Source organism: Equus asinus, chromosome 12 (genome assembly GCF_041296235.1).
Source record: "Equus asinus isolate D_3611 breed Donkey chromosome 12, EquAss-T2T_v2, whole genome shotgun sequence".
Classification (NCBI taxonomy): Eukaryota; Metazoa; Chordata; class Mammalia; order Perissodactyla; family Equidae; genus Equus; species Equus asinus.
Window position 1 is genome coordinate 75699886 of NC_091801.1, and position 14717 is coordinate 75714602.

At 48.8% G+C, this 14717-nt stretch overlaps 1 protein-coding gene across 1 annotated transcript in view; it reads right to left on the bottom strand.

The window, feature by feature from the left end:
* KCNQ3 (potassium voltage-gated channel subfamily Q member 3) overlaps positions 1-12527 on the bottom strand; it is a 299717-nt gene extending 287190 nt beyond the window's left edge. The window contains exon 1 of the mRNA XM_014831297.3: positions 12013-12527. Within this exon, the coding sequence (XP_014686783.2) occupies positions 12013-12398 (386 nt within the window). The 5' untranslated portion in view covers positions 12399-12527. The remainder of the gene's footprint in view (positions 1-12012) is intronic.
* Positions 12528-14717: the final 2190 nt, after the last annotated feature.

The following is a 14717-nucleotide window of genomic DNA, read 5'->3' on the forward strand; positions in this document are numbered from 1 at the left end:
CTATTACAAGTCAAATGGCTTGCTGGAAACTACAGAGCAAATGAGCACGAGACTCAGAGTGAGAACTTTGGTTTCCTGGTGGCTGGGCCAGTGTTCCCCAAGCTCTCAGCCACACCTTAGGAGAACCATCTAGAGTGCTTAACCCAACACGGCACAGGGAAATAACTCTATCAATGTCAGTTATCAGTGAAAATAAATCAGGTTTCTATGAAAGGAACAGATGGTGGTGCTGCCCCACAGGTGATATAAGAAACAACCCAAATGGATAAAAACATTAATTATCATTAGCACGACGGTTTTGAATGCCTCAACTCAATATTGAGCACAAGGGAGATGAGAGACTTATTTTATATGACTCTTGGTGGAGCACTGGATTTGGATGGAGGGGAGGATGGAGAAAAGGGGATCTGGGCCCTGAGAATTTCAACAAAAAGAGAAACCCTCCTTAGCAAGATGCCAACTGGAGCCTGTGTACGGATGCTTCATCAGCCTGTGCTTGGCTTTAGTCTTCCTTCTGTTCATCTGATCCAGATCCTAAGCCAGTGCAACCCAGAGGACTCAAGCCATAGGTAAGACTTCTCCATTGGTACACAGCTGTTGGAGGACCATGAAGGGAAAGCTCATGGGGCTGAACAGAAGCCAGCCTTGGAAGACCTGAGTTTGAGTCCTCCCTTTGTCAGCAGAGTAACCTTAGCCAAGTTTGTAACTGCCCTGAGCCTCAGTTTCCTCTTTTCTACAGTTCCTTCCAGTTCTGATAGCCTCTGAGTTTTGTAATTTGCCAAGTGCCTCTCTCCGTGCCAGGCCCATCAATCCCATGAACTGCCATTAAGTAACTATCTGCTGATGAGTTTGGTTAGACTTGCTGATTACTTGCTGGTTTCATTTTCTGGACGGACATGACCAGGTGGAGAAACAGCCATAACTGATATATGTCGGGTGAGATAAGGCAAAAGCTGGGATTTTAGGAAAGGACAGGGGTAGGGAGATAAATAGTGTGATGGTGCTAGTGGTTTTCCATTAGTACAGGTGGTCTCGACCGGAGGAGCATACTCCCCTGGCAGAGTGTTTTCAAGTCATGTTGGATAATATTTCACCTCATCCCCACAAAAGGACATGGATCAAGGTAGAAATGGACTCGAACTGCTATGGCAGTTTACAAAGAATCTCAGGGGTCAATGGCAAAGAAACTCTATGTATAGGCTGCCTGCTCCACACATATAACACTGACTTAGGAAAACCAGATCTGGTGATTTGTCAGAGGGACCTGCTGTAACAGCTATAGTTACTAACACATGTAAAGCAGACACCTGGTGGTGCTGCCCAAGAGGGAAAATGACGCAAATGAAATGAAATGATGCAAAAGCATTTGGTTATTATTGATATGATGGTTTTACATGCCCTGACTCAACTGTTACATTCTACAGGGTCCAGATGATTTCATTCATCTCTTGAAGAAGGGGAGGATGGAGAGGAGGAAAAGGAGACCCAAGCCCTGAAGGCTTCAGCTTGGAGAGAAGCCCACCCTAAGAGGAAGCCCATCAGAGTCTATGTAAAGGACACTCCACAAGTCAACTGTAGAAGTATTTACTCTTATTCTTCATAAACCACACGCAAGAAGCAATCTTGTTCCTGAGTTACAACCCAATTTGTTCTCTCAAGAAAACATTTCAAACAAACTCTTCTATCCCTTCTGTGCCAGAATCAAAATTCCCCTCCAACAAGGCCACGATTTGGACGGGATCTGATTTTCATCCTTTGAAACCCACACACTAGAGGTGGCCTGAAACCTTGGGATTGACTTCAGTCTTGTCACCTCCAAAACTTTTCCTCTTCATTCTCCCAAAAGGTGTTCCCGTTAGGGAAGCTGACACCCCTGGAGACGGAGGTGCTAAGGTAGACCATTAACGGGTTCCCAATAAAAATACGCAGTAATGATGGGGTGATGCAACACAGACAGACACGTGGCAAATCTGCACACAGGCAAATGCTTAAACCTAAACAGAGAGGTCCCAACTGTGGGACCTATTTGATCCTTCCACAGCTTTAGGAAAGTGCTACCTCAGAATGCTGCCCCCTCTGTAGTTTTCAAAGTTTCCACATACTGTCTCATGGGATTCTCACACCAATCCTATGCAGTGGGTATCGCAACACCCATTTTGCAGACTGGGATAAGTGAGGTGTCTGAACCACACAGTTAATGCAGCTCTCCTAACAGCTCATCCAATGCACTTTTGACAAGCCCACAGCTGTCTTTGGTCATCCCAAACCAGAGCCACACAGCAGTGTCCAAAAAGGCTTTTTATTCAATCCACATTTGGATTTTCTCCCTGCTACCTTCACACTGCCCTGGGGTTAAAAGCTGCAGCAAATCTTGTTTTCATTCTGTCAAAACTGCAAGACCCAGACAAAAAAGAAAAAAGGAGTAGGACTTTGATCTTCTGAAAAATACCACAGGATTACTCTTGCTTTATGAAACTTAAACATTAATGGAATTCTTTACATGAATACAAATTTGAAAGGCAAGCATCCAAATAAGGCAAGAAAAATAATTTAGTATTCAATTTAATGGAATTTGGCCTTCAGTTCTCCAAGTAGGAGGAGGAGACTGGTCATCAATTGGACAAATGGTAGATACCTTCACCTTACCCCTAGCTGCTCACACCTCCGTGGGAGAAGTCTTCCTTAACACAACACAGAAGGGGTAACAGTGCCTTCCTCCTTCTGCACACCGAGGTTCCAAATTTGCATTCTACTACTGCCTTTGCTAGACTCTTTCAATTTAGTTGTTTCCAGTCTCACTCTCTATAGGAAAAGAATAATTTCTCATCTCCTTCACCAACCTGGCACAAAGCTTGGCACTTGACTCAGCACGTGTGGCCTTGAAACGAATGTACCTTTCTACTGCATACTTGTCATTACCTGGACAAAGCCTGAGGTGCAGAGGAACCTTAAGACACGATCTCTACAGAGTCCCTGAATCTAAGAAAGCCCGTTCAGCTCAGCCAATGGTTCTCAGGCCTGGCTTCATACTGGAATCACCTGAGGATCATGCCAGGACCCCCAGAGACCAATGGGACCAATTTCTGGGGTGAGGCTTGTCATCCGTATTCATCTATGTGTTCTGTGTTGTTTGCGTGAGTTTAGTCTTTTCAAAAAAAAGTACTAAAAAAATTTTTTTAAGTTAAAAGACAAATATAATATACCCTCTTCACCTAGATTTTCCAGTTGTTAATATTTTCACCGCATTTGCTTCCTTCTGTCTCTTCCTCTGTGTGTATTGTGCACACATTCACACGCACTTAGTCTATATGTGAGTTGAACCATTTGAAAGTAAGTCGCAGATATCACGACATCTCACCACTAAATATTACACCATGTAGCTCTTAAAAAACAGAACATTCACCTACATAACCACAATGCAATTATAAAACTCAAGAAGTTTACATTTTGATATAATAATGTTATCTAATATGGAGTCCATGTTCAAATTCTTAATTGTCCCTACAAAAATATCCTTTTGTGTTATTTAGTTTTTAATCGAGGATCCAATCAAGGATCATGAATTGCATTTGTTTGTGTTTTTTCCAGCTTTATGGAGATACAATTGACACGTAACATTGTGTGAGTTTAAGGGGTACAATGCGATGATTCGATATACATATATATTATGAAATCATGACCACGATAAGATTCATAAACACATCCAACATCTCATGTACTTGCCTATTTGTGTGTGTGTGTGTGTGTGTGTGTGTGGTGAGAATCTAAGATCTACTCTCTTCCAACTTTCAAGTATACAATACACTCTTGTTAACTCTGCTGTCCGTTAGATGCCTGAAACTTACTCATCTTACAATTAAAAGTTTGTATCCTCTGACATCTTCACCCATCTTCCCCACCCCCAGTCCCTGGGGACCACCAATCTGATCTCCGTTTCTGAGTTCAGCTTTTTTAGATTCCACACATAAATGATATCATAGTATTTGTCTTTCTCTGTCTTGACTGATTTCTCTTAGCTTAATGCTCTCAAGTTTCATCCATGTTGTCGCAAATGAGATGATTTCCTTCTTTGTTATGGCTGAAAAACATTCCATTGTGTGTGTGCATTTATACTGCACCTCCTTTGGATATATACCCAGAAGTGCAGTTGCTGGATCATATGGTAGTTCTATTTTTAGTTTTTTGAGGAACTTCCACACTGTTTTCCATAGTGTAAGCTGTACCAGTTTACATTCCCACTAGCACTGCACAAGGGTTCTCTGTTCCCCACATCCTTGCCAGCACTTGTGATCTCCTGCTTTTTGATAACAGCCATTCTAACAGGCGTGAGGTGATATCCCATTGTGGTTTTGACTTGCATTTCCCTGATAATTAGTGATGCTGAGCATCTTTACATGTACCTGTTGGCCATTTGTATATCTTCTTGGAAAACTTTCTATTCAGGTCCTTTGCCCATTTTTTAATCAAATTATTTACTTTCTTGCTCTTGAGTCATATGAGTTCCTTACATATTTTGGATATTAACTCCTTATCAAACATATGGTTGCAAATATTCTCTTCCATTCCAGTTACCTTTTCATTTTGTTGATCGCTTCTTTTGCTGCACAGAAGCTTTTTAGTTTGATGTGGTCCCACTTGTTTGTTTTCATACACTGCCTTTGGCCGTCACGTCTCTTTCAGCCTCCTTTAACCGAGGCAGTTCTCCCCATCTTTGCTGTTTTCAAGACATGGACTGTCACAGGTTGCTATGATGCTAGATGTCTCACAGGTTGTCCCACAATTTGAAGTTATCTGTTATTTCGTCACGATTGGATTCAGGTCATTTTAGGCACCTCTGCAGGCATGTTTTACATTTCCACTGTTACTTCAGGAGGAGGGTAGCGTCCATTTGCCTCATTATAAACAAGTTGATGACTCTGGTTCCAGTGGAGTCTGCCAGGTTTTTCTTAAGGCACCTTCTTGCCTAGAAGACTCCCATGGATACTGAAGTCCGAGAAGTCTTGCTACTCAAAGTGTGGTCTGCAGACCAGCAGCTGGTCCTCCTGGAAACTTTTCAGAAATGCCCCTACAGGGCACCTCACCCAGAAGGGTAGAGTTTTAGTCTCTCTCTGTGACTCTTCTTCCATTGAGAATGACGGTGACATGATTAAGAGGGTACTCATAGTGGATGGAACACTCCCGTGTGATCCCACCTCTGCCATTTAAGTAGCTTCAAGAGCCTAGGCAAATCACAGCTCCTCAGAATCTGTTAGTCATTTGTAAAAGAGAGATGCTGTGCACCCTCGCTTCCAGCATGGACGGCCACTTGAAAGGAGTCCATTTCCTAGACAGTGACATACCAGGCACCTGCGGTCACAGTCCCTCCCAGATCACAGCCTCACTGATGCTGGAGATTTGATATAGTGGGGTTGTTGTTGTCAAGCCCTTACTTGACTTCTCCATTCTACTTGAGGGGTTTGAAAACGTCATAAAAAAGAGAGCCAGGAAGAAGGCCAGGAGTCAAGAAAATGAGAAGAAAATAAAATGAGATTATTAGAAAGGGGAAGGGGCATGACTTTTTTTTTTTTTTTTTTTAAGATTTTTATTTTTTCCTTTTTCTCCCCAAAGCCCCCCGGTACATAGTTGTGTATTCTTCGTTGTGGGTCCTTCTAGTTGTGGCATGTGGGACGCTGCCTCAGCGTGGTCTGATGAGCAGTGCCACGTCCGCGCCCTGGATTCGAACTGACGAAACACTGGGCCGCATGCAGTGGAGCGCGCGAACTTAACCACTCAGCCATGGGGCCAGCCCCGAAGGGGCATGAATTTTATGAGGGTGTAAGAAGAAGGCAGATTAAATATGATTGAGGGGGGAAGCGAAAAGGAAACAACATTTGCTGAATATCTACAATGTATTGGTGAAGGTCATTGAGGGGACGTGACCGCCAGTTGACCCTTGAGCTGGACCCAGGCAATCGGAAGCTCCTCACCCCTCCCCTGTCCTTGGAAAGTACGGTCTGCCCACCATTCCCACAGTGGGAGACATTTCAAGGATCTGGGCTTGAGAGAGTAAGATGTTGAAACCACCTGGACTGTGTGCGTGACAGAAACCCATTAGGGCCTCTATATAAACTTTTAAGATCTACTTGTCTTGCGGCCACCCAAGACAAGCCTTATAAATAAGTTCTGTCGCTTCTTAAACCTGCCACCTACCAGTCTGGAGTGGTCTGCCTCATTCTTCCGTCTCTGCTTGCCCTCCACGTATGGGGGCCAGTTTCGGATTTCACCCAGGAAGCTTCCGACGTTGTGAACCAACACAACGCCATGTTTAGGTGTTTTATATCATCATCTCAATTAAATTCACAACAACCCTGGAAGACAGGCATTATTACCTCCACATTAGAAATAAAGAAACTGAAATCCAAGAAAGTTGAGCAAACTGCTCCAGGTCACACAGCAAGGAAAGAGCAGAGCTGGATTAAACCCAGGTCTGACTCCAAAGACCACACTCTTACCACCATACTCCTTCTGGGTGAGGTATCTTATAGGTGCATTTCTGAACAGAGAAGGCACGATGAGATATCACCTCACACCCACCAGGGTGGCTACTATCAAAAAAACAAGAGACAAGTGTTGATGAGGATGTGGAGAAACTGCTCACTTTGCACACTGTTGGTGGGAATGCAAAATGGTGCAGCCATTACGGAAGACAATATGGAGGGTTCCCCAAAATTAAAAATAGAACTACCATATGATCCAGAAATTTCCACTTCTGAATTGAAAAGAAGGATCTCAAAAGAATTGAGATGAGGATCTCAAAGAGATATTAGCATTTCCACATTCACTGAAATACTATTCACAATAGCCAAGATGGGGAAACAACCTAAATGTCCATCAACAGATAAACAGATAAAGAAAATGGAAAACTATTCAGTTTTTAAAAAGAAGGAAATTGTGCAACATGTGATAACATAGATGAACCTTGAGGATATCATGCTAAGTGAAATAAGACCGTCACAGAAAGACAAATACTGCACATTCTACTTACATGAGGCATATAAAATAGCCAAATTCAGAGAATCAAAAGTAGAATGGTGGTCGCCAAGGGCTTAGGGAGGGGGAAATACAGAGTTATTAATCAACGGGCATAAAGTTTCAGTGAAGCAAGATGAGAGATCTGCTGTACAACACTGACCTATAGCCAACACTTAAAGATTTGTTAAGAGGGTAGATCTCATGTTAAATGTTCTTACCACAATAAAATGAAATTTAACAAAAAAAATAAAAAAAGAATGACAACTCTTCAAAATCCTTGGTTCTTGACAATGAGAAGAAAACTGCCAAAATTGAGGGAGGAAATGTAAAGAGGAAGATTAGTGGGGTGAAAAACAGTAGGGATGGACTGAGATGGTGAAGAAGACCAATATCAAGTGGGAAATGAGAAAGAATAAGATACATGGGGGCAGAAAAGGAGGAGAATGGGCTAAACAGAGTCGTAGAAACAGAATAGCTGAGAGAATTGAAGCCAGCACGGTCTAGAAAAGAAAATTAATGTCCCTTCAGTAATGATACAAGTTGTAGCACTGGCTGAGATGCTGTTGGAGGTATTCCTTCCGCCCGGGCTGGGAGGTTGACCAGATGACCGAACTCTGAGATTTCTGTTAATACCAATGATGTTATCATTAGAGTATATGTTCTATTGGGGCAGAGACTGGATTGTCTTGTTTTGTTTTGTTTACTGTTATATCCCCAATGTCTAGAAGAACTTCTGCACAGAGAAGGCACTCAAGAAATATCTACTGACTGAATAATATTAATAACACAAGTAACTATTATTGAGTGTTTCTTCTACGCAAGGTGCTCTTGGCTCCACAAAAGCCTAGACTGGAACATTTTTCAGATGAAGAAACTGAAGCCCAGAGACACCCCAACTTGCCCAAGACCATACCAGCTGTAAGAGGCAAAGAAAATTTGGAAAACTAAATTTCTCTCACCCCAAACTTGCTAACACTCTGTCTTACTGAAGTGTCTGAGTGGGAGTCCAGAGTCTCTCCTCCCCCTGGGGACTGTAGATCCTTTAGTCAACACTCCATGTCTACCAGCCAGGCCGCTATATTTCAGAGCGGCTGTTGGGTCCTTGCATCTCACCCCTCAGTCTTACCTGTCAGATGTCCCTGGGGCCAGCCCACCTCAGAATGCAATCAGTGGGTATTTCTTGCGATCATTTCCCCTTGGTCTGTCAACAGGTGCATGATTGATCGTACCCAGCTGGCTGGAGAGACATGGTCAGGCTTGCACAGTGCCAATCCAGCAACAATGCCAAGATGAAGCCAGCATCTCTCCACTAACAGGCCAGGAAGTAGAAGTCCCCAGACAGCCTCAGGACAGGCACAGTGGCAAGAGTGTATGACTTTTAAGGTGACGCCTATTCAAAATCAACCAATAAATCCTCAGTGCCAGATGCTGGGCTAATTTCATGCATATATACAATTTTCTTTAAGCCTAAAAGCCACCCTGTGACAGGGCAGTGTTATCATCCCCAATTTACAGGTCATCCTCAACGTGGCTCATGCAAAGTCACAGAGACTTAAGGCAGAATCCAGCTGTGAACATCAAGTCCAGCACATTTTCCACGACCTTGTAACCCTTTTCAGCCATAAGGCTAAGGGAACAGAGAAGCAATCAGCCTCACTGAGGTTAAAGCATGGTCTTCCACCTTTCCCCCCTCCCTAGAGCCCAATTTAAGCCTTCTAAGAGCTATTCTTATCATTAAAATCCTACAGTGCTGACTTCAGGTACTTCTTGTTGTTGTGATAATAGTAAAGCCATAAAGAACAGAATCTTGGTTAACCTGAGAGTATTCTTTCACTCATTCATTCAGCGAACACTTACTGAGGAATGACCATGCACCCTGCAGCCTGCTGGGGACTGAGGATGCTAAGGAACAACTCAGCCCCTGTTCCCAAGTAGGTCTCTATTCAGTGGGGGAGACGAGCAAACAGACCAAGCCAATCCAAGGTGTGAAATCCTATGGTTAGTGATGTTGCATAGGAGGGGCAATTATAGCTCAGCCTGGAAGGTCAGGGAAAAGCTTCCCAGAAGAGGTGACACTGGAGCTGGGCCAAGGTGAAAGTGAGTAGCCAGGAGAAAGTAGAGGATAGGCATTGAAGGCAAAGGGAGCGGGGTCTGGGTGGATGGACTCTGATTTCCACATTTGTTGTATTCTACCTCCAGGACAGTGGGGGAAAATCGCATCTTATGGGTCTGGTTCATTGGGGGGAAAAAAAAGCATGCACTAGACTGTGAGCCCACAGTCAGCCCAATTTCCTGGCCCCCTTATGCATTAGCCACAACCCAGAGCACGATAATGGATGCTCTGGAGCACGAATTTCAATGACTTGCAAGATCCTGAATCATCAATGAAAGGTTCAATTTTGTTCACTTGACTGGACTTCCTCCTAAGCTGGAGGAAGGATGGACAAGGCATCCACACACTAGGTATGCTGCATCAGGAGCTCAAATCTGATCCAGCACAGGTTTTCCTGTAAAACTCCCAATTAATGAGAATCCACAATGCCACCCCACCCCCAGCCCAGGCCACATTTCCCTAACCCCGTGGTTCCCTGAGTTCTGACCAGCCCCTGCTTTGATTCCAAACTCCATTTCCAGCTATTTGCCAACTGAGCCAGGAAGGGGAGCCAGAGGCATTACCCAAAGCGCGGTGTTATCAATAGAGCAGGGCGTTACCCAGTGATACCTAGGGAAATACCCAGGGTCACCCGATTGTTGGCAGAGGGTCAGAACTGGGATCCGGGCTCGGAAACATTGCTGACCCACTGCATTCAAATGTGAGCTCCAGAAACATCAGCTATGTGATCTCAGACAAGTGGTTTTATCTCTTGAAGTTTCCATAGCCTCATCCATAAAATGTAGATAATTCCCACATCACAGGACGCTAGTGAGAATTCAATGAAGTAAATGATTTGCATGTGTGGAAGTACTTAGTTAGGTATTCAACTCTTCCTTCTCCCACAGTCTGAAATTTTTCTGGAACCTCTCTGGGAAGTGAGGCTACAGGTTTTGGCATTCTTAAACCTGCTTCCGGGTGATGGAATAATTCTAGGCAAGGATCAAATTGAGGCTCTGTCAACAACAGGCCTTAGCTCCCACTTCCCCAGACTGGGTAAGGCAGGGCTGGGGTGCTGGCTGGGAAAAGTGGTAGGAGAAGGAAGAGGGAGCCCAAAGCTCCAGGGGGACCCCAGGTTGGGAAGACAGCCAACACGTACTGAACGCCATTTATGTGCAAAAGGACACTAAGTCTGTTTATATTTGTGTGCACTCAAATAATTGCTGTGGGGTTTTTTACTATCACATATTCCAGTATTAACTTCAGTTCAACTTAACTAAATACAGTGCTAGAGACAGAGAGATGAATGTATTTTTAATCCCTTTTCATCACCCGAAGAAACCAAATGGAAGGGCACCAATTGCTAATCCTTCTCTCCAGCCACTAACATCTGCAAATACGTGTGGATGTGCATGCCAAAGGCTGGACCACTCAAAATCCATGTTCCTGGCTGGAGCCTACCCTCCCTCCTGCTGGGTCCTCGGTTTCCGGGGAGGCACCCTTTCCAGGCTTCAGTAACCTCTCTGAAGAAACCTGTTGCCCAGTCTGAGGTCCTGGGCAGACGCCCCCACCTGGTGGCCAGATCTGGAAAAGCCTTTCCAACCAAGGAAGATTGGCAGGTAGTGTAAACTCGAAGGCTCCCTGAACGCTTCAGACCACACTGGTTATGGGTCAACTGGAGGAAGACAGAGAGGAATACCCACTGCTAAAGGCACAAGAAGGGTCAAGGTCACAGACAATTCCCCACCAAAACGCTGGTAATGGTACAACCTCCTAAGAAGCAGCCATCAGGATGACTAAGCCACAGATAGGAGGCCAGGGGTAACAGCAAGGGTCCTGCCAGCCCCGAGGTGTGTGCTGACAGCCCTGATTTCCCCTCCTGGGCGAGGAGCTACCACTGCCATCCTCCCTCTCCCCAAATACAGGAGAATTTGGTGTCAGGAGTGTCAAGCGCAGAAGGGAGTTCCAGCTTCCTTCTGGCCACGCATTTACATCCTGACTAGCAAGGAGACTCTTTCGAGGGGATGGGTGCCTGGGGGCAAACCTCCAGCCCAGGCCCCTCACATTCCCACTGTCCCTGGCCAGCCAAAGCGAGAGAACGGCACCAGCTGAGGGTGAAGGGATATCAGGACCAAACCACGGAGATGTTCCAGCCAGAATAAGCCTGGGCCCCCACCTCCAGGCTGTGAAGCCCCAGTCCCCCAGCCTGGGCTTAGACACTGAGATATTCCCTCTCTCTCTCCCTCTCCCTGTCTCTCTCTTTCTAGTTAACTTACGAAAAACAACTCAAAGACATGCATTTTGATCACTCCAAGCCCCGATACCAGGTTTTTTCTTTACCAGGATGGAGCCCTGAAAAGGGTGGCACAAGCAAGCAAACGATACCCGCGCTCATGCACACGCGTACACACACACACACACACCGCTCTGGGCAGTGTACCACTCCCATCCCCAACTCCAGGATGTATCATCTAAACTCAGCAACGATCCCAAGAGAAGGGACCCATCCCAAGCAAAAACACAGCGCGCATGGGAGGATCCGCTTTATCCTGTTCAACCTCCACATGAATTGGGAAAACCACATAATTCTTTTAAGCTTCGACAGCAACATCCGGCGAAGGGACCATAAATGCGCACCCGCGCACACAGACATGCCAATCCAATCGCCAGATTAGTCGAGGAGCCACGCTTAGATCTTTTAGGCTCTGGCGTCCCGCACCCTCAGGGTGGTTCACAGACACACAGTCATATACAGCGAAGAAACACACATGGAGGGCACACTGGCCTCCAATTCAGCGGACCGGCACCCCTGGGCTTTAAAGCCCCAGAGCCGTCCTCAGCTCCAGCCCCCACCCCGAACGCCAACACGCGCCGCCGCCGAGGGACGCCCCGAGCGGCCGGGTACTCACACAAGCGCGTGGTAGAGCAGCGCCCAGCCCCGCGGTCTCTCCAGGGCGTCGTAGATCAAAGTTTGGATGCGCCGGTACTTGGCGTTGTTCCTCTTGACAGGGCGGCTCAGGGGGGTCTTGGCCAGGAGCCCGATGCCCTGCGGGGTCCTCCGCAGCCCCTCGTCGCGGCCGCCGCCCTCCAGCAGCAGGGTCCCATCTTTGTCAGCTCCGGCCCCGAGCGCCAAGGTGACTTGCTCCACATCGCCGGGCGCCAGCCCCACTTTCCGCTCCTCGTCGCCGGCCGCCGCCGCGTCCCCTCCGGCCGGGTTAGCGGCCCCGCCGCCTCCGCCGCCCCCGTCGCCGCCGCCGCCAGCCGCCCCCGCCGCCCTGCGCGCCTTGAGCCCCATCTGCCTCGCCTTCTCCGCTGCTGCTCCGGGAAGAAGGGGCGCTCGGGGTGCGTGGACGAGGCGGCGGCGGCGGCTGCAAGCCCGGGAACTCCAATGCCATGATCCGCGCGCCCCTCCCCACCCACCCCCCCCAAAAGCAGGCAAAGGCGGGCCCCCCGGGGGGCAGGGGAGGCCGGGCCGGGGGGAAAGAAGTCACATCCCGCGCGGGTCAGCCGCGGGACCCCGAGGGGCGCGGGCCGGGGGCTGCGGGGAACGGGCGAGGGCGCGCGAGGCAGGCGCGGAGAAGCTAGGGCGCGCGGCAGCGGGAGCCTGGCACCGGCGCTCCGGGGCGGCGGCGGCGGCGGCGGCACCCAGGCCGGCGAGCCCGAGACAGCATCGCAGTTTATTTACGAGCCCGGTGCCAGCCGCCCGCCCGCCTGCCACACGCGCCGCCGCCGCCGCCTCCTCCCTCCTCCGCGCTCCCACCCGCGCCCCTCCCCGCCCGCTCCAGCCTCGGCCCCGCAGCAGCAGCCAGCGAGCGAGCGCGCCGCGGGCAGAGCGCACGCCGCTCCCTCCCTCCTGCGCCGGGGTGGGGCCCCATTGTCCCGCCCCGTCGCGGCGGGAGGCCCCGGCGGCGCCCCGCCCCTCCCGGCGGCCCCCCACCCCTGCGCGCCCCGCAGGCCGGGAATCGCCGGGCCGCCGCCCCCGCCGCCGTGCGCTCGTGCGCTCGTGCGCTCGCGGCCGCCGCGCGGGGCTCCCGCGCTCCCGTGGGCGTTGGGGCTTTCCCCGGGCGGGGCGGGGGAGGGGAAGGGCGGAGGGCTGGCGGGGGCTGGTGGTTTTGACTCCGTCCCCACCGTTCCCCTGGCCGCTGCAGCTTTACGTTTTCTCTTCACCTCCCAACCCTGCTTCTTGGCTTCGGAAGTGAAACCCAAGTATCTGGGCTGGCCAAGGCCGAGCGCACCAGGAGAATCCCTCTGCTCTCTGCTCGTGGTTCCCTATTCCCTCTGGTTCATGGCTCATGGGTTTATGGTGGGTAGTTCCGCCCTCATCCCCCTTGGCCCTTGAATAGCACCTCCACCCGCGTGGGTGAGCACAGCGCTGAAGAAATGGAAAGAACACGAGAATCGGCTTCTCTCCTAACTCATGCTCTAGGCGAGTCCTTCCCTCTCCTGTCTGTTCATTCATTCAGTTAGTAAACCCACATGAGTGAGCTGCTCCTGAGAGCGGCAGTGTTCTCTGACCAGGGCATCCGAGGTCATGAAGCTCCTAAAGCCTGCATTCTAGACGGGTGGAACACAGTAACGGAAAAACAAACATAAACAGTCTAATTTCCAATACTGGCCAATGCTTTGAGGAACAAAATAGGCTGTTGTGCTAGAAGTGGGGAGCTTCTTTCCACTGGCTGGAAGGCGACGTTTTGAGGTGAGACCTAAATGACAAGCTGGAACAATTATGTAAATATATACAACAGCCTTCCAGGCAGCGGAACAGCAAGAGCGCAGGTGAAGTGTGGCTGGAGCTTACTGAGTGCAGAGGCGAGTAGAGGAAGGGGAGGCCGCAGTGAGGCGGGTTCTGCGTGTGTAAAGCCAGGGCAGAGGACAGGGGGCGCCGTGCACTCGGAACCCAACTCCTCCCCTCCCTTCCCCATCGCCACCGTTACAGAAACCATTCCTTCCCACTGCCCTGTGGTACCTGGTGCCTCCGGTACTTCGCACTCTCTCCCCTCCTGTCTGCTGGCTTGGGTGGAGGCAGGGGCTCTGAGCAAAGCCAAGTCAGGGATCTATCCTTAGAGTCTAAGGAAAGAGTGATCAGAAGGCCTGCAATGGAATGCCAGCTCTGGATTTGCCTGGAGGAGTTGGCCAAGGAGAGTGAAAGATAGAAGCGAAGGGGACAGGAGCAGAAGGGAGGGGAGGACAGATGGGGGAGTGGAGGAGGGGCGAACGGATTGGGGAGGGAAAGAGGGATGGAGGAGGAGAAGAGACAAGGAAGTATGAGTGTATGCGCTGGGGAAGGAGGAGGAGGACCTTTATGAATGACCGTCTGGGGAGAAGCTCAGAAATCTCAGAACCAAGGAGGGTAGAGTCTCAAGAAGGGACTTAAACTACATACAAGGCTGAAATCATTAAAGCAGTGTGGTATTGGCACCAAAATAAAGCGCTTGATGCAACAGAATAGTTTGCTGGCAAAGTGACTCCAGTATGAGAACTTAATACAAAACAAGAAGAGTTATGACAACCCAATGGAGAAGGATTATTCATTGGTCAGTGGGCTGCAGGATGGGTTTTGTGAAGCTTGCATGAACTGGCATATGGAAACGTGATTCCATGCACCCTAGGACCC